This window comes from Bicyclus anynana, chromosome 22 (assembly GCF_947172395.1).
Source record: "Bicyclus anynana chromosome 22, ilBicAnyn1.1, whole genome shotgun sequence".
NCBI classification, from domain to species: Eukaryota; Metazoa; Arthropoda; class Insecta; order Lepidoptera; family Nymphalidae; genus Bicyclus; species Bicyclus anynana.
The window spans coordinates 10,713,752-10,739,421 of record NC_069104.1 but is presented as its reverse complement, the minus strand read 5'-3'; the positions used below and the strand labels follow the sequence as shown (position 1 = coordinate 10,739,421).

Genomic DNA, 25,670 nt, shown 5'->3' with positions numbered 1-25,670 from the left:
AGGTGGAAAGTTCTCATCAATACAAATTTATCAAGTCCAAACACAAGGTAGCTACTGTGAACCGTCGAGGAGTTCTCTTCACTGTCCTTCGTCTTCATCATCAGACCCTTAATACAGTCACAACTCATCTAGGTGGAAAGTTCTCATCAATACAAATAAATTAAGCCCAAACAAAAGGTACCTGCTGTAAATCGTTGACGAGTTCTATCGTCTGTGTATCGGCTCCATCATCAGACCAACTCCAGACCTTCATAAAATTGTAGTGGTTTAAAATACCTTATGGAAACACTAACAAACGCACTAGCCGTCTCTACGATTTTCGAAAGTTCCCCTCGATTTCTCCAGGATGCCATCATCAGATCCTGACATGAAAAAAATGGGACCACCCTGGAATCAAACCCTTCAAAACAAAAAAAGAATTTTCAAAATCGGTCCACAAATGACGGAATTATCGCTGGACATACATAAAAAAAAAAAAAAAAAAAAAAAAAAAAAAAAAAAAAAAAAAAAACATACATACAGCCGAACGTAGAACCTCCTCCTTTTTGGAAGTCGGTTAAAAAATATTTTTTTTAATTAAAAAATATACATTTTCTTTATTAAATGACGACAAAAGTTGTAATAGGTAGCCTAACAAGATTTGTCATCATTATATTAACTTAAACAAACAAAATAATTAAACTATAAAGGAAAGGTAAGGTTTATAACTATTAAGTACCTATTTAAAAAGCAAAAAATATTCGTATTTACGTCTATTAATTAAAATTTTATGGCGATCATTAAGGAAAAGCTGACGTCGTTTAAAAATTAACAACTTTACAACTGTTGTACTCGTACCTACCTATTACTTTATAAAAAACTACTATACAAGTATTTAATACATTGTTTAAACATGAGTCCCAAAACTTTTTTATGTCGTAGACCCCTTGTCATGTTTTTCCGTGTTGGGTAGACCCCCTACTTACCTGATATTGATGAATAACTGTAGTGAAGTTTAGTGTTAAACACTTAAAATAAAAACATATGTTAATTTACACATTTATTAATGGGGATGATGACTAGGTTTGAATATATTGATTTTTATGATACATTCGGGTAAATAAAGTCAATAACTAATTTGTACATAAAAAGCAAAGATTGACTGGATATTATATATACTGAATACTTAAACAATACACATCACTATCTAGCCCCAAAGTAAGCATACAGAGTAACTTGTGTTATGGGTGCTAAGATAGTTGATATTATAATATATACAATTATATACTACATATAAACACTTATATAATGTATAAATACACACAGACACTGGAAAACACCTATGCTCATCACACAAATATTTTCCAGTTGTGGGAATCGAACTGTATTGTATATTAGTGTGATGTGATTCTAAAACATATGATTTCATATACACAATTCATTTAATGCTAAGATCAAAATTGAGGTTATAGGTAAAAAATGTCACCCAGTGCATACTGACAATCTTTAGTTGTTATCTTACATTACTCGTAGGTAGATGACAATTCGCAGTTGACATTGTGATTTATGTAAACAATGGACTATACGGAATACGAAAATTACAAGAATATTCTTTACAAGTTAGCTCTTGACTACTCACCTCTCTCCTGATGGTAAGTGATGATGTAGTCTAAGATGGAAGCGGGCTAACTTGTAAGGAGACCTGGACAAATTAAGAAAATCTCAATCTGCCCAGCCGGGGATCGAACCCAGGACCTCCGTCTTGTAAATCCACCGCGCAATCCACTGCGCCACGGAGGCCGTTAAAAAATGTTATGCATATTTAAAAAAATCCAATAATTGATTTTATAAATATGAAATGAACGACTGAGGAAAATATTTAATAAAATTCAATATCTGCAAAAGTAATTATCATCGATAATACTTTGATAAATATACAGGGTGTTGGATCTTAGAGTATACGAACAAGTCTTATCGTTGTAAGCAATACAATATTTTTTGCAATGATACTAGTAACTGAGCGCCACAGATCGATTCACAGACAACGTTCATATCACCCAAGTGGCGGACATGTGTTGTTGTAGTAGAATTGTTGTTTTGTTGACACTGGTGTTGAATTGTTGTTATGGATACAAGGTGCTCGTTGTGTTCCCTGTGCCAGGGAAGAGTCATTCCATCCTCGGGGAGGGCTATGTTAGACATTTATTAGCTGCTGGACACGAGGTAATTATCAATACATATTAATAACACTAGCTGATGCCGAGCGGTTTCACCCGCGTGGTTCCCGTAGGAATATAGGGATAATACGTAGCCTATAACCTTCCTCGATAAATGGGCTATCTAACACTGAAAGAATTTTTCAAATCGGACCAGTAGTTCCTGAGATTAGCGCGTTCAACCAAACAAACAAACAAATTCTTCAGCTTTATAATATTAGTATAGATTTCCTTTTTTTATAATTTTAAGTAGTTAATAGTTTATATTAATACAATGTTATTAATATTGGAGTGTCAATGATTTCAAAATAATAGTGTTAAAGGTTATTTACTCAAAACAAAAACATTAACACGATTTTTAAATTTTTGTCTGTCTGTCAGTTTAATCTTTGAAATTCAACCGATTTTAATGGAACTTGCACTGGCAGACAGTAACATATCATTGAACAACATATAGGTTATTTTTATCCTGAAAAAAATCCATATCCATCCATATCCATATCCATCCATATCCATCCATCGTAATTAACGTAATCATATTTAGTTAAAAATATTAATATAGAATTAAAAATAAAGTTTCAATTAAATATTAAAAATAAAGAATTATTTTAAAATAGTGATGATATTCGTTGGATATCCGCAGAACAGATGAAAGCTAGCGGTTTTCTTAATATCTATGATATCTATTAAAAGAAAATGATATCTGGAGCAATTTTGTACAAAATTAAACGAATTTTGCGTTTATGTCCATAAAAACACCTTCGCAAAGAATACATTATTTTAGAAGAAAAGGCATTGCCGTTTTGAGCTTATCTAATTGCCAGAGATTTAATATTACTGCGTATATAATGTACAGTAGGTAATTCTTAGTTTATTTTAAAACGATTATTTCAAATGCTAAAATTTTGCTGCCACGTAGACTAATAAAATTTGATAAACAAATACCACCTTTAAAAGATTTTCCTGTTTTCGAAAAAAAATATTACTCTAAAAAGGATAATAGTGTGTTATCCTTAAAAGATAGACTATTAGGTAAAGCCTTTTTAGAAGTTTTCAAGGGTGACGATTCCGTCGTGCATAATTTTTACGTAACTTTCATCGATTACGCACAACAGAAGCTCTCAAAAGGAAATTTATTTTCTCGTTTTTCGCCACATTTTTCGTTTGTTGATTCTCCACTCCTGTTACTTGTGACGTGATGTTATACAGCCTATGTAACTCTCTAACTAACATAGCTCTAAACGCCCTGACTTCGTCCGTGTAAAATTTAGTTTTTTACAAATCCCTTGGGAACCATAGATTTTTCCGGGATGAAAAGTAACCTATGTGTTAATCCAGAGTAAAATTTATTTCCATTCCAAATTTCTGCCAAATCGCTTCAGTAGCCGCATCGTAAAGAATGAACAAACATACAAACAAAATTTTGCCTTTACAATATTAGTGTGATAGATATCATATCCACAATGAGATAATGCTATGCAATTGGCCATCAAGAAAAGATAATTCTTTAGTCGGTGACGGTTTCCATCTGATTTATAGTTATTGAGAATAATTAATTTTTGTTTATATAAGCCCCTATTCGCACGAGCGCTGTTTTAACGGGCGTTAAAAAGAGTTAAAATAGAACAAATTCCCAAGTATAGCTCACACGTCAGCGTTTTAAAAACGCGACGCTTTTTTCGATCTGTGTTAGATTTTCAATTTTGGGCGTTGGAAATAGACCTTCATTTCATACTATATTTTTTAACGTCCGTATAAGTAGAAAACTCGTGACGAGTATTTAATTTTGTACAAAATTGCTCCTGATGTCAATTTCTTTTAATAAATATCATATCACCACAAGCGTTAGCTTTTATCTGTTCTGTGGATATCCAACGAATATCACAGTTTTAAAATAATTCCGGAAAAAAGTAATGAAATTCTATTTTTAACCAAATATGATTACGTTAATTACGATGGATGGATATGGATTTTTTTTGGGATAAAAATAACCTATATGCTGTTTAATGTTATGCTACTATTTGCCAGTGCAAGTTCCATTAAAATCGGTTAAATGTCAAAGATTAAACAGATAGACAGACAAACATTTAAAAAGCGCTCGTGCGAATGGGGACTTATTTTTAGCAATAAAGACTACGTCCCTTCGTCATTGGGAGAACACGAATATTCACAATTATTATGCAGACATTATTTATTAGAATTTATTTATTTAATTTCATTACCAAGTTTCTAATAACAACAAAAAAAAAATAGAGACATTATGTATTAATATTATGCAGACAATAATTTTAGTCTTACGTCATTTTTTGACATTAATTTTAAATTTATGACTAATTTGACATTGATTGATTTGATTTTGTATTATACCTGACATGGCATTTATAATAATACTAGCTGCCGTCGCGCGGTTTCACCCGCGTGGTTCCCGCGGGGATAAAATATAGCCTATAGCCTTCCTCGATAAATGGGCTATCTAACACTGAAAGAATTTTTCAAATCGGACCAGTAGTTCCTGAGATTAGCGCGTTCAAGCAAACAAACAAACAAACAAACTCTTCAGCTTTATAATATTAGTATAGATAGTTTGACATTGTATAATATATTCTGACAGTTTATTAATTAATGATCTTCTTCTATTATGTAGTAAGTAACATTAAAACTGAAACTGCTATAGTTTTATTGTTGTTGGTTTTTTTTAGTTTTATGTTATTTTTTATTTGCTTATGTTAGCATAAGCAGTTAGTAATATAACATTATTTTTAATATTCACACACCTGTTAAGGTAGAAAGTATAAGGGCATGTATCTAAAAGAACAAACTGTAAACCTTGCATTTTCTAATGAATAAATGAATTATTATTATTATTATTATTATTCTTCGATCTCGAAATAAGTTAAGACTAACCTGGGCATGTAGCCAACTGTCACGTCGATTCTTTTTCTACGATCGCAAACGCTTCGAAAATTAAAAAATGTATAGGAATGACATTTACTATCGACAGGTTACGTGATCAAGTTGTCGATCGGATCTGTCATTCCCATACAATTTTCTAGTGTTCGAATTGTTAAAGTTTGTAGAAAGAGAATCGACGTGCCACTTAGCTAACCGCCCAGTTCCTATCAGTCAAAGTTTAGGTATGTACATATTTTTTAAAATACTCTTTCCTCGGTGGTATAATTTCTAATTAAAATCAATCTGGCTGCCAAAGGTTTTATGCTAATATATATAAATAAATAAAATAAATAAATATGCTTAAATAATACACATCACTATCTAGCCCCAAAGTAAGCATACAGAGTAGCTTGTGTTATGGGTGCTAAGATAGTTGATATTATAACATTAATATACAATTATATACTACATATAAATACTTATATAATGTATAAATACACTCAGACACTAACTATAACTAACTATAAGATATGTCACTAACGCGACGATACTGAGGCGAAAAAATGTGGCTAATTGTCTTAATTACATTTAGTCGAATAGTAAACAACGAAAGTTATTAAAATAAATAATACTTAAATACTATCTACAATGTCGAGCTTTTTCTTTTTTTTAAATAAATTTGTCACATCTTTTAAATATGGCCAATATTTCCATTCGCCTCCAACTAGTCGGGATAGACTGTATTAGGAGTGGGTACGACAATAGACCAACGGGGCGGGGATCGAACCACCCCCCTTCGGTGATGAGTCCGACCACTCTTACCGTTGAGCTATTGAGTTGTACATGTAATGCAAGTCAACACAAACTTGTGGATGTTTGTACTGTGTGAAGTAACTAAATTCAGCCACTTTTTGAGGTGAATTTGTAGGCACGTAACATATTTATAGTAAAAAATATCGTTGATTTGCAAAGGTTGCATTCAGATAAATACCTTTTTTTTATTCTTTACAAGTTAGCCCTTGACTACAATCTCACCTGATGGTAAGTGATGATGCAGTCTAAGTTGGAAGCGGGCTAACTTGTTAGGAGGAGGATGAAAATCCACACCCCTTTCGGTTTCTACACGGCATCGTACCGGAACGCTAAATCGCTTGGCGGTACGTCTTTGCCGGTAGGGTGGTAACTAGCCACGGCCGAAGCCTCCCACCAGCCTTGTTATATTTCTGCAGTAATATAGTATTATATAATTTCAACTGCATTATTTATCGTTCTTAACGCGATAATTGTTATTAACATTAAACTGATAAGAATTACAGATAACCTTAAGTTAAGTCAAATAAGGTATTATAAAATATACTTGAATAAGCGATCACTATGCAAGATAACCCTCCGATTTGACGACATCCGTGGCGCAGTGGTATGCGCGGTGGATTTACAAGACGAAGGTCCTGGGTTCAATCCCCGGCTGGGCCCACTGAGATTTTCTTAATTGGTCCAGGTCTGGCTGGTAGGCTTTGGTCGTGGCTAGTTACCACCCTACCGGCAAAGACGTACCGTCAAGCGATTTAGCATTCCGGTACGATGTCGTGTAGAAGCCAAAAGGGGTGTGGATTTTCATCCTCCTCCTAACAAGTTAGCCCGCTTCCATCTTTGATTGCATCATCACTTACCATCAGGTGAGATTGTAGTCAAGGGCTAACTTGTAAAGATTAAAAAAAGAAGATAGTATCAGTTATATTTGTTTATTAGTTATATGTATACTGGCGTTCGCCATCGACTTTGTCCACGCGAAATTCAGTTTTCCTCAAATACCGCGGGAACAATGGATTTTTTCAGGATAAAAGTAACGTATATATTTCTCCATAATCTCCTCTATCTACCAATGAAAGTCCCGTTAAAATTAAATTAACCCTTAATTTAACATGATAATGATATTTTTAGCTTTTAATATGGAAAATAGCTGACGCCGCACGGTCTTACCTGCGTGGTTCCCGTTCCCGTAGGAAAACGGGGATAATATAGAGCCTATAGCCTTCCTCGATAAATGGGCTATCTAACACTGATAGAATTTTTTAAATCGTAGTAGTAGTTCCTGAGATTAGCGCGTTCAATCAAACAAACAAACTTTTCAGCTTTATATATTAGTGTAGACATGGAGGTGAACAAAGTGACCTAAAAACGTAATAGTTAGTGAAAGACTAAGATTAAGTTATTAGACATTATCTCAATATAATAGTTATATAAGTATTATAGGTTTAGGTTAAAGTTAAATCACTAATTAGTAACATAAGTGGGCTAAATCGTAATTTTATGAAGTACCAAATTGGTACTTTACAACAGAGAAAAAAAAATCGCTTTTTAGTTAAGTTTCGTGTTAATGCAATCTTCTTCTTTCTTTTGGTTTATTGCTGTTTTTTTTTTACCTAAATTGTAAATTGTATATCAACCAATGGGGATGATGACTAGGTTTGAATATATATATTTTTATAATACATTCGGGTAAATAGGGTCAATGTTAACTAATACATAAAAAGCAAAGATTGTCTGGATATTTGCAAAATAAATGAGATTATAAAATTTCAAAATCTATTAAAAATATTTTATCGTAAATGAAAATTCATACAGTTTTAGCTTCCTTACATTAAAAGTGTAATTTTTTAATAAAAGAACTATAAACATAAACGCACAAATAACAAAGATATTAGTAGTTTTGTTTGAACGCACATACAGATCTAACGATCATTACAATGCCTACGACGTCATTAGTTCGTGCCACTTTGTATGGGGCGTTTTTCAGGGATCCGCAGCAGCGTCGCAAATATGACTCATTAAATCCCTGTAGCTCCGAAAGTAATGATCGCAGATACCCTGTTCCTTTTACAAAATTGCTTTACTATTAGTATACTCATAATTTATATACCATTAAAAAAACTGTCATCATCCCAATTGTAGCATTAAAAATGGGAAGACATTGCCTCTTGTAACACAGTAATTACTAGTATAGGAGGCAGGGTTTCAAACTGATTGTTAGTTAGTTTGATATTTTTTTTATTCTTTAAAAGTTAGCCATTGACTACAATCTCCCCTTATGGTAAGTGATGATGCAGTCTAAGATGGAAGCGGGCTAACTTGTTAGGAGGAGGATGAAAATACACACCCCTTTCGGTTTCTACACGGCATCGTACCGGAACGCTAAATCGCTTGGCGGTACGTGTTTGCCGGTAGGGTGGTAACTAGCTACGGCCGAAGCCTCCCACCAGCCAGACCTGGACTAATTAACAAAATCTCTATCTGCCCAGCCGGGGATCGAACCCAGGACCTCCGTTTTGTAAATCCACTGCGCCACGAGGCCGTCAAATAAAGATTTATAAAGATTTTATTTTATTATTTACAGGTGACGTACATAACACCTCTGCCAGTGAAAGATCCTCCACCGAGACTGCGTCAAGTTGATGTATCGGAGAATTTTAAATTTCTGCCCAGTAAGATTTAATACTATTTAATTTCTGCCCACTAAGATTTAATACTATTTAATTTCTACCCAGTAAGATTTAATACTTCATTATTATAATCGAAATAGCACTCGTATTGGTTTCTCACTGGTACGTCGATTCTATTTCTACGATCGCAAACGCTTTCTAAAACTAAAAAAAATGTATGTAAATGGCAGATCTTGATGTATTTTTTTTTAATTTTATTCTTTACAAGTTAGCTCTTGACTACAATCTCACCCGATGGTAAGTGATGATGCAATCTAAGATCTGGAACGAGGTAGCAGCTGAAAATCAGCGCCTCTTTGCCAAGTACTTTGATTGGTTTATGCGGCACAATGCTGAGCTGTTACCTTTTTTCAAGGTTTTGCCAAACATGACAAAGTGGTTTTTGATGCTTCAACTACTTTAGTTTTGGTTTTCAATTTTTAAGGTGGTTGAAGCATCAAACACTAAAATAGTGTTTACTTAGGCATTATGGTGCATGGTACAATTTTGTAAATAAATGTTTTTTCTTCTTTCTTTCTTTTCTTTCTAAGATAGAAGCGGACTAGCTTGTTAGCAGGAGGATGAAAATCCACACCCCTTTCGGTTTTTGTACACGACATCGTACCGGAACTCTAATCGCTTGGCGGTCCGTCTTTATCGGTAGGGCTTTATTTTGATCACGTGACCTGTCGATTGCAAATGTCTATGATAAATATGTATACATATAAAATAAAGAGGAATTATAAATTAACGGTAATATGTCGCTGTAAAATTCAATATCTACGTGATTCTGTACATTTGTGTGGTGTTTAGAAATTACATACATTACACTAACTCTTTGTGTATATATTGTGTTATGAATGGCTTACGTATCTACACACTGTATAAAAGGAATCCGTATGCAAATATTCACGCTAAATCATGTCTGTCAATTATCCTTTTATTATTGAAAAATCTTAGCACTTCCACAGAGATAAGCGTATCTAAATCCGTGGATCACAAATACCTACGTAGACTAATATGAAACTATTTAGATGTAGAGATCTTAGTGTTTGTTTGTAGACTACTGAATGGATTTTAATGCGGTTTGTACCGTTAGATAGAGTGATTTATGAGGAAGGTTTAACTAAATACATTTTTCAAGGTTTTGTATATCGGTGTCTCGTTTAAGTTCTGAAGTCTGTCTTACTTAACAAACACCTTTCAATTCTAAGTATGACTTAGAATTGAAAGGTGTTTGAGAGTGACCTACAGGCTAATTCACTAACTTTGACGTACGTTAATTGACATAGGTATACGATATGAGATTCTATGCAACAAATGTCATCCGGTGCCTACTGGTCACTCTTCGTGGATATCATACAGTAGGTAGATGACATTTCTCTGATTTGATGTTAATTTTAATACTAGCTGACGCCGCGCGGTTCCCGTTCCCGTAGGAATACGGAGATAAAATATAGCCTTTAGCCTTCCTCGATAAATGGGCTATCTAACACTAAAAGAATTTTTCAAATCGGACCAGTAATTCCTGATATTATTTATTTCTTATCCCAATTAAATAACAGATGAGGGTATACATTTCATAAGCAGAATCTCGTACTATAACTAAAAGAACTATGCTAACACATTTTTTTTTAATTTACAGATATCTTCGACGTTAAGAAGTTTATGAGCAAAGAGCTAGACATACAGAACTATTTCCTTCTACACAATGTGTTGAACGGTATGTTGTATGACACGTACCGAATGCCCGTCATACAGAAGTTTATAAATGATCCAATGGAGCGATATGACGCTGTGGTGGTTGAATGGTTGTATTCGGAGTTAAGTGTTGGGTAAGTTGAATACTAGGTTCCTTATAAACGATATTATTACGTTAACGATAGTTACTCAAGTACGGGTGATATTAATATTATTTATTTATATTATTCTATAAAAGATGTGATGGTAAAAAAGAGGGTATTTGATGACTTGAGTCAACTTCTTTAGGCAGCGTGAACACCGTCACGCTGCTAGTGGCGTTAGTGATTTTGTGCAATAAATTTGTGTGCGTGTGTTTTGTAATTATTAGGTAACTAGCGGAAGCAAGCGACTTCGTCCGCGCTTCCTTCTTAATCCGGCCCTCTCGTAAAATCCGTTCTTCGCGGACCTCCACCTTCTTAACTACCTACCTTACAACTACTTACTTCGTAACTACTTACCTTATAAACTACCTACCTGCCAAATTTCATCTTTGTACGTCAACCGGTTTTTAAGATTTCGTGATGAATGCCTAAAACCTTTCGCATTTATATATTAAAGACAATGTTTTGTGATGTAATTATTGATCATAAATTGTTTAGTGTGGGCATTGTGAACATGTCGGGTAGGGGAGTGTTCAGTGTTGATGCATTTTTAAGGGATCCCGTAAACCTACACACAAGTCCTGGGACCTGCTCGAGGTGTTCCCTCTACCATAAAATGATGTTTCACTGTCGCTGCTAACCGTCACGTCATAATATTACAGGTACAAACAGAGAGGTAACCTCTAGCGACGTAGGTTTAATGGTAACTAATGGGTCCGAGAATATAATAAATTATCCTGTAGAGAATCTAAGACATATCTGATTGGTAGATAAATAATACTTATTTCCGTGAAATCTATATTGCTCGGTTTCCTGGCAGTGCCGTCAAGGACAAAGTTATGTCATTTAACCACGTGTTTACATTTTACAAAATATGGTAGACGGAGAGCCCACGAACAAAATGGATTTTTTTATTAATATTTATTAAGCAATATAGGCTTGCAGTTGACAATTAGGCCTGATGGAAAGCGATCTAAGTTAGAGCGCGCTAGCCCAGAAGATGCCTATTCAGTCTTGCTTTGAAGGTGTTTAAATTATGAGTGTCAGGAAACACAAACGCCGAAAGGGCATTTTTGCTGTACGAATTAGAAATGTGGATGCAAACTCGTTTCGTTTCGTACGAGTTGCGTGGAGATCGATTCTTGTTCTTTATACTCGTCGTGGCCTATAACAAGTTATAATACAAATTGAACTTTATTTTTACGGGATGCCAAAAATCAAATAACAACGACGTTGCCATGGAAACGAGCGATGTCCCATCGCTGTAACTATACAAAATGCAGGGGCTGGACATCCACAATGTAAGGATATCACTGTTCGCGGCGTCTTGCTGTTCTGTGCTAGAAAGGAGAACGAGAAAGAAGATGGCTGGGCAGATTGAGATTTTCTTAATTTGTCCAGGTCTGGCTGGTGGGAGGCTTCGGCCGTGGCTAGTTACCACCCTACCGGCAAAGACGTACCGCCAAGCGATTTAGCGTTCCGGTACGATGCCGTGTAGAAACCGAAAGGGGTGTGGATTTTCATCCTCCTCCTACCAAGTTAGTCCGCTTCCATCTTAGACTGCATCATCACTTACCATCAGGTGAGATTGTAGTCAAGGGCTAACTTGTAAAGAATAAAAAAAAGAATAAAAAGTTCTTGAGTACAGTCACCAAAGTATATCCCGATCCTAGAATGCGACAGTTTTGCAAAGTCTGCAATTTTGCCTGTATCAACGGTTATTATTTACAATGATGATACATATTTTTAAATTAATTTTCTTCTGTTTACAACCTCACTGCCACAGTTGGTCGTGCTGTGGTTCTCATCAGAGAGGTCCGGGGTTCGATTTCCAGCTGGCTGATTTAATATTTTCTAAATTGGCTCGGGTCTGGTCTAGTGAGAGGCCTGCCGTGGCTAGTTAACACACTACCAAAGACGAACCAAGCGATTTAGCGTTCTGGTACAATGAAGCTTAGAAATTGTCAGAGGTATGGGTAGAATAAACTTTTCCCTCTTCCAAGTAAACCATCTTAGATTATATCGTCACTTAACATCAGGTGATATCACTGTCAAGGGATTACTTGCCATTAAATAAAAACATAATAACATCTTTTTACCCGACTGCAAGAAGGGTTATGTTTTTCGCGCGTATCTTGTATGTATGTATGTAATATTCTTTATTACCTCATATCTTCCAAACCACTGAACGGATTTACGTAATTAGGATATCGTTAGATTTGTCTCAATAACCCAAGTGTTCTTAGATAGGTGAAACTAAAAAAATATAACAAGACTACTGTGAAACGCTATAGACTGGAGGTGAAAAATATTTTTTTTTTCTAATATTGCAATATGGGTATCAAATTAAAGAACTTTTTGTGAGGATTTTAAAATGGCCATGTTTAAAAAAAACTACAATTAGACTTAGACTGTTTTCTAATTGCTTTCTACACTTCTAGACTGAGCTTGTTTTTTTTCTTTTCAGTTTTTTTATGCTTTATGCAGTCGGGTTTTTTTATTTGTTTAATTAATTTATTTATTCTAATGGTTCATCTGTTTTTAAGTAAAGACTGTCGTCTAAAAAGACTATGTGAGGCGCACGTCAATATGATCAATCAAACCATTTATAGTTAGGCCAGAAAAAAAAATAGCAGAAAACATTACCCTCCTTCTGACGCAGTCGGGTAAAAATAGGAAAAATATAGATATTTTTGCATTTAAATGTGCTAATTAATTATTAATATGGCTACAATTAAAAACAACAGCTAAAATTATTTTATTTAGCGGGCAGGTCATCTACTCAGATGAGAATCTGGGTGGTTACTGGCCTCGAACCTTAGCCTCCGTACTTGAATTTCTTTCTTTGTTTTGTTTGTTAACCCACCACGTTAAACAAATAAAAGGGTATATAAAAACAAAGAAACCGAAAATTATAAAATCAGCAGCGTATTACTTTTGTTTTAAAGGATTAATGCCAAAAATAATCCACATAGGAATGTGGATAACGGTGATTGGGCTCTTGGACTATGTAGAGTCTACTTGGAGTCTACCGAATTTTAATTACCTACTAGAAAAACATCTTAAACAATCACTTGTAAATAGGCAATACGACTTTTTTATTTAGCTAATGGTCATGTTTAATGTATTACTTAAAAAAAATCGTATTCTCATGTCATTGTTTGACTAGTTGGTAGTATTATATAGATCCGAATTAAAAACGAGCTTCACCCATCTGCTTACTGGATGAAAAGTATTTTATATCAAAATATGTCAATAAATATATTGTTGAATTTAATTAATATTTTTTAGGCAAACCAATGGAGTTTTTCCCAACCCAAAAAAAAGTTCAGTTTAAATGATCAATTGATTACTCAAAAAACTTTTGAATGTTTTTATACATTTTGTATTAGTTGTTGAAACTTATGTTACTCATCTATACTAATATTATAAAGCTGAAGAGTTTGTTTGTTTGTTTGTTTGTTTGATTGAACGCGCTAATCTCAGGAATAACTGGTCCCATTTATCGAGGAATTCTATAGGCTATATTTTATCCCCACATTCCTAAGGGAACGGGAACCACGCGGGTGAAACCACGCGCGGTCAGCTAGTACAAAATATACATAAACATTTTATTTTATTAAAATCCGTCAAGCCATTTCGGAGGAGTGCAAGCATGACACAAGATTCGTATATAAGTATGTTTTCTTTTTTTTCAGGTTTTCGTCAGTGTTCAATTGTCCGTTTATCTGGTCATCATCAATGATCCCACACACGGCGGTGCTTTCGCTGATAGATGGTCACGTGAACCCCGCATACTCTGTCGACCACTTGTCTAGAGACTACACGACCACCTTCTGGGACAGATTGTACCACTGGTATTACATAACCAAGCTTAGTTATCAAAAATGGTGAGTCGCAAAAACGTATAACAATAGTGCGTAGTTTTTACAGATGGTGTTTGCAGACTGTATTTGAGCCGCAGGTCATCTTCTCCCAAGTATGTTGATCGGGGATGGGTTTCAAGTCTTTGCCGCCTTGCCCGGGTATGACGCGGAGGAATTTGCTACCCGGTGATTTGTTTTATGTGGAGTTTTGATTTTGAAATGAAAGACACGTCTGTTTAAGAAACACGTACTCGTACGTTTATAACTGCTCAATAATTATGCGCTACATTATGTGTGTGTTACCTACACTTAGAGACTCTTAAAGTATATACATACTTCAGGTTCCTTCCAACCTCTTTCGGGGCTAAGGCATCTTGGCTTATGGGTACGAATTCGTCTTGTTCAGAGTCTCTGCGCGGACAGCGATTATCCTGCGCTGGACATTTTTGTATCCAGTACTTTGTCTCGTAGTGGTAGTGTCGCTGTGATCCTGACACACACTAAGACCTTGTCCTGTAGTGTCTCTTCCTGTGTTTTGTCCTACAAGGAGGGCGTCGTAGTATAAGATTCGTGACGATGAAAGATTTGGCTCATTTTGAGATTATGATATTTACGATGAATATAAAATAAAATTTTGTTTTTTCTGCGGAAACCTGGCAAATATATGCGGCAATATCACACATATCCGATAAAACTCCAACACAAACATTCCAGCTAAGTAAAATGGCAGTAATTTTGTGTTGAAAGTATCTTATCAGATGCCGCATGGTGTTGCCGTTTGAATTGCTAGTTTCTAAAAAATAGCAGCCTAGCAAGAATGCGAAGTAAGTTAATATATATTTACGTTATGAACTTCCGCAAAAAAGTCTGCTTTTATAAACTTATTCAATATTTCGTTATTTTATTCTCCTGAATGGGTTTAGACCACTACTTTAGCCCATTTCAATTAGAATTGAAATGTAATGAATTTGGGTATATTTTTTTATTATAATCTAAGTAGGTAAATTATTAATTAATATACATTGACCGTTGTATATTTTTGGCCTGTGTCAGCAGGTTTTTCGAAAATCATAAGAAAACTCACATCATTTCGATATATATTGAGGCACGCAATAAGTCCTCATTGCCATGGTGATGGAATTCACATCATATAGATTCATATTAGCCAGTAATGTCGTTATAGTCCCCACTGCGGTCAGCGGTTACTATCTGAGGCCACCATGGGAACCAATTTATTAAAATGATATGCAGCTATTTTCATAAATGCATTCAATTGTTATATATTGTATGACAGGACAATTGGTATGTATTTTATGTGGACAATTGTCTGAATGTCGTACTGTTGCGTAAGATTAATGACGTGACTTGAAACTGGCTATTTGTAAGCAAGGTCAGAGTGAAGCTAATATATAATGTTGTAATTAGCGGACGCCCGCGTCTTCGTCCGCGTGGAATTCAGTTTTTCGCAAATCTCGCAAAAACCATGGATTTTTTTTCAAGATAAAAAGTAGTAGTCAGGGATCCGTAGAACATTTTGTACAACTGATTACTATCTATATATTTTTTTTTACTTTAACACCTTTGATAAACTACTCTCCTCCCAACTTATGTCGATATCGAGGTTATTATTAGTACTTTTTTTCCTTTCCTGATTATTTCAGTTAGTTACCAGAATCGAGAATTTTTGTAAATAAAAAGTTAATCGTCTCATCGAGGCTACTCACGAAAAATTAACTGGATAGTTAATCAGTTGTAAAAAAAGTTCTATGGATCCCGGACTGTGTTATATGTTAATCCAGGTCTTTAGCTATCTCCGTTTTAAATTTCAGCCAAATTGGTTCCGTAGTTGGGCCGATATAGAGTAATAAACATCCAAAGAAATATTCATACAAACTTCCGCGTTTATAATATTGATAGGATTCGTTCATAGGTTTCTATTCATTGAATGCACGTTAACCAAGTCCCACTAGGTAGACCGAGGACATCAAGCCAGTGCTGAAGCCTTTGTCAGACAAACAAAGGCCAAAGGTCAAGACCAAAACCAAGCAGCTTAAGAATAAGAAGCAAGGGTTATCTTCCTTGCTTCTTCCACTCTCATTAATTCTTTCTTGTACATAAATCCTTTCATTAAGCTCATCGGTCGGCATAGAACATGCTATGTTCGTGTGTAGTGGAAGGTCGTGAACTGCTTAAAGTTACGGGAATAAGAGCGGTTTCAGACTAGCGTTTGATACGCGCGTTTGAGATCGTTTTTGAAAGCGCATGCAACTCGTACGAGCGTTAACGCGCTTCTTAGCTCGTATGTATGTTGATACTGACACGACACCACCGGTTCCAGCGAACACGCCGAAATATGCCCGTTTACGCGATTTTTTGAAGCGCGTATGGTGAAACGACCTTAAACGCGCAAAAAAATACGCTATCTGAAATCACTGTAAGGCGAAAACATGTATGTCTAGTAGTACTTCAAAATCCGTTGTAAGCTCTAGTAAACTAACTACACAAAGATACATACATACATATTTGTTAACATTTTTTTACTCCATACCTAATGATATCAATAAAACATAATTTTGCTAATTAACATTAATATATCCATTGTATTGACGAGGATGAATTAACATAATTATAACTTAATAATGCTTATTAATCACGTACTAGTAATTATTATTATTTCTGCGTGTTTGCAAACTAATGAAACGAGAACACAGAGAGACAACGTTTATACCATTAAGTTAAAGACTGACACGTGGTTAAACCTACCATTACTTTTCCACTTACGGGATGTATACAGGACATGTTGGTAAACCTAATAAGTTTTTATAGTCCACGAAAGATCTCATGGAACGCTTCATCTATTACTAACTAGAGGACGCCCGCGACTTCGTCCGCGTGAAACTCGATGTAAACTTTCAACTACCCCTACCCAATTCTACCCCTACCCTACCCCCTAGCCTACCCTATCCCACCTTTTCCTGAATTTTCTTTGCTATAAACCTCACGGAGCCCGAGACCTGTCCAACGAATGCAAAACCGTGGAAATCGGTTCGTGCGTTCTGGAGTTATAGCGTCAGGAAGGCAAACCCGACTTATTTTTATATAGTAGAGAAGACATTATAAAGAGGAAAACTTTGTTTGTTTGATTGTAATGAATAGGCTCAAAAACTACTGGATCGATATTAAAAATTCTTTCACCATTCGAAAGCTACATTATCCACAAGTAACATAGGCTAAATTTTATTTTGGAAAAAATAGGGTTCTGTAAGATATTTAGGTTTTTCGGACACAAGGTGTAAAAAATCAACCAGAAAAGTAAGGTAGGGGTAGGTAGGAGTAGGGTAGGGGTAGGGGTAGGCTAGGGTTAGGGTAGGGGTAGGCGTAGGATAGGGGTAGTTGAAAGTTTACATCGAGATTCACGCGGACGAAGCCGCGGGCGTCGGCTAGTTTCATATATTTTTAACCCCCGACGCAAAAAGAGGGGTGTTATAGGTCTGACGCGTCTGTCTGTCTGTGGCACCATAGCACCCGAACAGATGAGCCATTTCAATTTAGTTTTTTTTTGTATTAAAGATGACTTATTGGATTGGATATAGTGCATGGAATTCATGATAGCCCAGTGGATAACCTATGCCTCCGATTCCGCAGGGCGTGGGTTCGAATCCGGTCCGGGGTATGCACATGCATTTTAAGAAATTTTTGTTTCTATAACGAACAGACAGACGGACAGACAAAAATTTTACTGATTGCATTTTTGGCATCAGTATCGATCACTAATCACCCCTTGTTTGGAAATTTATTTCATGTACAGAATTGATCTCTCTACAGATTTATTATAAGTATAGAAGATAACACCTTGATCTTTGAGTGTTTTTCAAAATTTTCAAATTCATGTTATTATAATTAAAGGTCAGAACGCGATGCATACAATGACCAATTCAAGAACGTATTCGGAGAGGCGATAACCAGAAGGGGTCACAAGCTACCACAGTTTGACGATGTCAGATACAATGGGTCCCTCATGCTGGGTAATTCTCACCCTGCGACGGGGGATAATGTGGCTTTGCCTGAAAACTACAAGCATATTGGAGGTTACCACATCAAAAACGTTGTCGAGCCCTTACCAAAGGTAATGTGTACTTAAGGAACAAGGTATTTATTTAAGTTATATATTTCTTATAAGGTATTTATTTAAGGAAAGTATACATGTATTTCTTTTTGTTTTATGCTACAAACCTACGAGTATTGCCAAATAAACAAACTTAACAATTATTGAAAACTATAACCCGACTACATTATTAAATTAAAAGCAAAAATCTTTTTAAAACAAAGCTTTTATTTAAACGCTCTAAAAATAAAAGAAGAAAATTACAAGTTAAATAAAAGCCGAAGTTTGATGGCCTCTGTGGCGCAGTGGTATGCGCGGTGGATTTACAAGACGTTCCTGGGTTCGATCCCCGGCTGGGCCGATTGAGGTTTTCTTAATTGGTTGAGGTCTGGCTGGTAGGAGGCTTCAGCCGTGGCTAGTTACCACCCTACCGACAAAGACGTACCCAAGTGATTTAGCGTTCCGGTACTATGTCGTGTAGAAACCGGAACGGGGTGTGGATTTTCATCCTCGTCCTAACAAGTTAGTCTGCTTCCATCTTAGATTGCATGATCACTTACCATCAGGTGAGATTGTAATGAAGGGCTTAACTTGTAAAGAATAAAATAAAGCTTTTTAAAAAAAGAGTCTAAAGGGATGAAACAAGAAAATAATTCAGATAGAAATCGAGAAATGCATAGTTACAAAAGTGACCAAGGTAAAGGCGTGTTCGCACTCCTATACCTCTCACTATGTAAGTTTAACATACAGACGGCACACAGTACATCTACTTCCACGTCTTTACCTTGACCACTTTTTAACACTGAAAGGATTTTTCAAATCGGGCCAGTAGCAAAGTAAAGATCAGTAGTAAACAAACTCTTCAGCTTTATAATATTAGTATAGATGATATTTCATTTTCAGAATTTGCAAAAACTGATGGACGAGTCCAAAAACGGCGTTATCTATTTCAGCATGGGCACCATGCTACAGAGCAGTGGCATACCAGATGACATCAAGAACGGACTACTCAAAGTGTTTGGCGAACTGAAGCAAACTGTCATTTGGAAGTTGGAACAAGTTATTCCAAATGTACCAAAGAACGTTCATGTTGTCACCTGGGCACCTCAGCAAAGCATTTTAGGTATGTACTAGCGGATGCCCGCGACTTTGTCCGCGTGGAAATCAATGTAAACTTTCAAGCCCTTTTTCACCACTTTAGGGGTAAAATTTAAAAAAAATTTGAATTACATTATATTTGGTATTTTTGTTATGATTTATGAAAAAAAATTTAATAATGAAGGACTTTCCATACAAACTTTCAACCCCTATTTTATTCCCTTCTCATTTTATTTTCGCAATAAAAAGTGTCCTATAACCTTCTCCGTATTATGGTCTTAAACCGTGCTAAGTTTTATTTGAATTCATTCAGTAATTTCAGCGTGATGCCCGAATAAAAAAAAAAACACGGACAGACAGACAGACAAAAAATCGAAAAATTTTTTTTTAGCTTCAGTATCGATTATATGCCCAACAAAAATTTTCGACTCCTGCGCTGGAAATATGTACGGCGTTTACGGGTAAAGTATCTGTATATGTGTACAAAAGTAAAGGGCTTGTAGTCTATACACGGTGTGAAATCACGCACGGACCATTAGGAATGTTACGAACGAAGTTGCCAAGCTATAGGATCCATATCCCCTTTCCTATTAAAGATTTTATGCTATTAGATATGTTACGTGCCTACAAAATCACCGCAACAAGTGATGCGAATTTAGCTACTCCCCTGATTATACTTCCTATGGCAAACAAAAGTGGCCAATTGTCTTTATTTCATTTAGCCGCTTTGTTACACAACGAAAGTTATTTAAACAAATAATACGTAAATATTGTCTACTACAATGTTGAGTTGTGTGTTCAAGAAATGTAAAAACTATCATCAATAACAACCCATATTCAGCTTACTGTTGAGCACGAATCTCCTCTCAGAATAAGAGGTTAGGCCCTACCACTACGCTGGCCTAATTCGGATTGGCAGACTTCATACATGTAGAAAATTAAAAAAAAACTCAGGTATGCAGGTGTTAACTCTTCGCTGATTGAGTAATAACTATATCTATCTACATAAATATCATCATTATCAGTCGATGGACGTCCACTGCTGGACATAGGCCTCTTGCATGGACCTCCAAGCATAACGGTCTCTAGCCGCCAACATCCAGCGGTTTTCTGCGATCCGCTTGATGTCCTCGGTCCACCTAGTGGGGGGTCGACCAACACTGCGCTTTCGGGTGCGGGGTCGCCACTCCAGCACCTTGGGACACCAACGTCCATCGGCTCTTCGAAGTATGTGGCCGACTCATTGCCACTTCAGCTTCGCGACTCGCTGAGCTATGTCAGGCCCATAGTTAACGACCAAGTTTCGGATCCCTAGGTCATCACTGGCAACACGCACTTTTCGAAAACTTTCGTCTTCAGGCACTGAGGAATTTCGGACGAAAAGAATAAATACAAACATAAATATATAATGTAAGTAAACGCATAATAGAAAGAGATTCCGCTGAATGCATGTACTGTCCAGAGGAAGATGATGCGGAACACACTTTATTCCACTGCCCAAATTTTGAACAACAGAGAGAATTAGTAAAACGTCAGGTTGGGAGCGAAATAGAAGTTAGAAATCTAAGCAGCATAATGCTGGATACGAAGGAGAAATGGGAAGCTATAAGATTTTATCTGGAAGGAATAATAAAGTGTAAAGAGAAGGACGAAAGAGAAAGAAATAGACCTCGGTGATACATAGGCAGGGGTGTTGGTGGTAGGTCGAATTGGCAGGAACACCAACGCCTCGGGGTCAGGAGGGGCTTTTTTTAGCCGGTAGGAGTCCGGCACTATCCGGTTCAGGATGTCCATAAGGATTTTTTTCCTCCTTAAAAAAAAAGTAAACACAAAATTGTTCATGTGCGCATTCAGTGGAGTAGCTAAAGTCGGATCCACGCCACATCGCAGCCACGTAACATATTTAATACTATACGATGTATAAAATCTTTGATAGGAATGAGGACATAGACAAACCACGCTTCCCCAACTATGACTAACTACCGACCTCTAAAATGGAGGTTCTATGTTCAGCTGTATGTATATCTTTTTGCACTTGCTTGCAGCGCATCCCAATTGCGTGCTCTTCATCACACACGGAGGTCTCCTCTCTATAATGGAGACCCTCAATACAGGAGTGCCCATAATCGGAATGCCGTTCTACGCTGACCAATACCTCAACATAGCAAGAGCTTCGGCCAAAGGCTTCGGGATGCGTTTAGATCTTGATGAAAAAGCCCCTGAAAATCTGAGGGTGGCCATAAAGGAGATGGTGGAAAAACCAAGGTAATTTGATTAAATACAATAATATTATAAAGAGGAAATATTTGTAGTTTTGTATTTTTAGGTAAGTCAAAAACGAATAGACCAACTTTTTTTATACTTTACAAGTTAGCCCTTGACTACAATCTCACCTGGTGGTAAGTGATGATACAGTCTAAGATGGAGGTGGGCTAACTGTTAGGTGGAGGATGAAAATCCACACCCCTTTCGGTTTCTACACGACATCGTACCGGAACGACAAATTGCTTGGCGGACTTTGCCGGTAGGGTGGTAACTAGCCAAACCAAGTCCAACCAACCAACCAATAGAAAGTTACATTATTAGGGAGTAACATAACCTACACTTTATCCACGTATTCCCACGAATTCCTCCCTCAATATCCGTTTACGCTTAGATGTCATTCCAGAAATCTTAACTCTTTTTCCAGCTACCGTCAAAGTGCAAGGGAGTTTTCCGCCATCTTCAAAGACAACATAGCGTCACCAGGTCAGCAGTTGGCTTACTGGGTGGAGTACGTCATCAGAACACAAGGAGCCTTCCACCTTCGTTCCCCAGCGCTGCAGACCAGCTGGTATAAAAAGCTTAGCTTGGATATACTTCTAGTTTTACTACTCGGTTTTATTTTAAGTTATAAGTTTTGTAAATCTCTATTAGTGGTTAAAAGAAATGGGAGTGGTCATAAGAAGAAAACAGCTTAATTAATTAAATTTTGTTTTTATTAATACTTTCGTTTTATTAAAAACTTTACAGTTTCTCGGGTATTTGTTCCTGTAAACAGATAGACAAACAGAGATAACATAATTACAAATATTGATGTTTTGTGTTCTACTCCTTTTTATTATAGATCCTATTCAAGTTTTAATAATTGTACTGATTGATACATTATTTTATTTAATTTAAAAGAAATTCATATTCATATATAAAAGATTTTTTCATTTTAATTAAAGTGTGTTTTTTATTGTAAACAAAGACGCTTCGCGGCATTGTTTCGTTAAAACGCAAACTTGTTTCTGTTATCCAGTAGTTCTTTTTTAATTACGTTAAAATAACGTTACGTTTAATAAATTGAAAAGATTTTTTTCAATATATTTCGATCAAGAAAACAAAACAAATCACAAAGCAAGCAAGGCAAAATCTAGATACAAGTTCTGGTACCAGGGCACCATAGACGCAGGAGAGTCTAGATCCGGTGCAACGCGAATTGATAAAATTCTCTGGTATGCAGGTTTCATACCAGACGATGTTTTTCTTTCACCGTGTGAGACACGTGACGGTATATCGCTTATGGGCTATATAATAATATTTGGTTTTTTGTGGTGGTTTCCCCGCTATGAGAACCATCAGTATATGGTACGTCTTCCATATTCTCCGAATACCAATAATAGGTAATTATATTAATGCCTTCTTGGATAGCTCTATTATGACTTCTTTTGTAATTAAGTCAAACCCAGGTGCTTACTTGGTATCTAGTTAACTAATTAGTCGTGCTATTTCACGAGGAGATATCAACTTTGGATAATTATTTAGCTGATAAACTAAGCTTAATTAAAATTTCGAATTTTGACTTCGATTTTGAAATTTTAAAGTAGTATTTACGATTAATAGGGTAGTAGATTCATATCTTTACTAAAAAGAATATTAATTTCGCATAGTACATGGAGTAAGGTTTCAAAATATATCGATATTAATTAATAACAGTTAAAGATTTCTTGTAAAAATCATGTATTTTATCAAATTTTCCAAACGTCAAAAACGCTGTCGTCCATTTTGTGTCGTCACAAAGTTACTTGATGTACTAATTGTTACTTGATCAACTAATTGTTAACTAATATAGCGGAACCCCAAAAGGTCTTAATGAACCCTGAAAAAATGTTATGAGTTACAAGACTTTAAAGTGATCGATAAGAATGACTACAAGATAAATCCAAGACAAGATCTTGGTATATAAACTGAACCTGGTATCGTATTAAGCACATAATTATAATATTTATCTCAACGTCTCCTATAAATTGACACTGGTGCTCTGCCATTAATGCGTGAATGTGTGAATTCTGAATATACAGGATGTCCCGTAATTAATAAGTAAAACGCAAATGGTAGCTTCGCCACCTAATTATCTGAAACTAATTTTAATAGTGTTACAAAAATCCTTAGAAAAAGTTGCAATCTGCACACTTTGAAAATATTTTTTGTATTAAAAATTTAGCACCTGCCATACATTTTTACTAGCAACTTTTTAACTACAAAGAGTAGACACAAGTTTAATACCAATTTACCAACCTCGATAAGTGTATAAGTTTTTTTTATTATGGCACTTCAGTTCCATACTATATTTAACAGGACAATTTTTTAAATCGGGTCCTCATAATGAAAAAAAATATAATTATCGTACTCAAAGCTTCTTTTACAAAACAAATAAAACATTATAAACAAAAATAGTAATATAAAAAAATATAATTATCGTACTCAAAGCTTCTTTTACAAAACAAATAAAACATTATAAACAAAAATAGTAATATAATATTAACCTTGGTTATTTAATCCGTAATGTTTGACAATAATCAGACCTTTAAAATTTTAATTACAGCAGCTAAGATATACGGTACGGTAATAACTGATTCAAAATAAAAAAAAAAACTCGGAGAATCCGAAAAAAAAAATATAACTGAGTCACTCTAGGGATTTCGAAAAACTATTCAAATTAGTTTTAGATGATAATTAGGTGGTGTATTACATTAATTGCGGAACACCCTGTATTACATAACATAAACTAATTTTAGATTGGAGCAGGATATTCTGAATATTTTATACAAGAACTAGGTACTATAATTTTAGTTAATAGGCACTTGACTTCGTGGTCACTCCTCGAAAAAACTGTTAAGAATAAACTACGAAGAGTCGTTGTCATATAACTGTTTGGTTTTGTTGATTTCTCTTGATACATAATCAACGCAGATTCTCAATCTATTGTCTGCTTTTGTAGCCAAGTGGTACGTCGATTTTCTTTCGCTAACGATTCGAAAAGTAGAAAAATGTATGGGAATTACAGATCTTGATCACGTGACCTGTCGATAGCAAATGTCATTCCCATACTATTTTTTTAGTTTTCGAAGCATTTGCGATCGTAGACAGAGAATCGACAGAGCCACTTGGCTACAGGGGCTGGTCTTTATTTAAAAAAATTTAAAACATTGAAATGTGACGAAACCAATTTCGATCCAATTAATGGGAAAGACAGTGTTAGGTTTTGGTACGTGAATATCCCATGACCTCTCGGCGTTGTTGTTTACCGTGGATCTGTTGAGATCTCAAGTTGTTATGTTACCGTTGGATTTACAAAGAGTCGTTGCTTCGTTGATTTTAAGGGATTTTGCCATATCTTTTAGATATGACCAATTTTCCCGTTCCCCTCCAATTAGTCGAAAAAGATTGTGTTAGAAGCGGGTATAATCATAGAATTATAAGTACTTGTACCGACTCATAAATCTATGGCACAGTAAAAATATGTGTCTATGGGTACAACAATAGCGGGAATCACCATTCGGTGATAAGTCTGGCTTCTTTACCATTGAGCTATTGAGACTCCGAATTCTAAGGCCGGCCGCATACACTCGTTTTCCGTATTCGTTTTCCTAATACGTAATTTCGATTTGGAATTCCGTAAGACTACCGCCGACTTTACGTTTTTGCTCATTCGGAATATATACTCAAGGGCTCGCATTCGTTACGTACGCACGGAATTAATCCCATTCGAAAAAAATCGTTATTTAATATATTCTATATTGATTTCATGCATTCATATTTCCGAACATGGAAAATGGATTCGGAAAACGAATACGGAAAACGAGTGTATGCGGTCGGCCTTAGAGCCATTAGAACTGGCTAAATATCACGAACACGTCATAACTTGTAGGCAAAACTTAATCTTT

General features: G+C 35.7%; 1 protein-coding gene across 1 annotated transcript; it reads left to right on the top strand.

Moving 5' to 3' along the window:
- Positions 1-2,000: 2,000 nt before the first annotated feature.
- LOC112053932 (UDP-glycosyltransferase UGT5) lies at positions 2,001-22,463 on the top strand. Its single transcript, XM_024093554.2, has 8 exons — positions 2,001-2,202; positions 8,482-8,569; positions 10,212-10,401; positions 14,109-14,300; positions 18,183-18,402; positions 19,285-19,504; positions 21,525-21,744; positions 22,169-22,463. The coding sequence occupies exons 1-8, from the start codon at positions 2,050-2,052 to the stop codon at positions 22,437-22,439; spliced, it is 1,554 nt and encodes a 517-aa protein (XP_023949322.1). The 5' UTR covers positions 2,001-2,049; the 3' UTR covers positions 22,440-22,463.
- Positions 22,464-25,670: the final 3,207 nt, after the last annotated feature.

Coding starts and splice junctions, on each gene's coding strand:
- LOC112053932 (XM_024093554.2), top strand. CDS start 2,050: ATGTGTTGTTGTAGTAGAATTGTTGTTTTGTTGACACTGGTGTTGAAT. Junction 14,301..18,182: donor AAGCTTAGTTATCAAAAATG/GTGAGTCGCAAA, acceptor TTATAATTAAAG/GTCAGAACGCGATGCATACA. Junction 18,403..19,284: donor TTGTCGAGCCCTTACCAAAG/GTAATGTGTACT, acceptor TTTCATTTTCAG/AATTTGCAAAAACTGATGGA.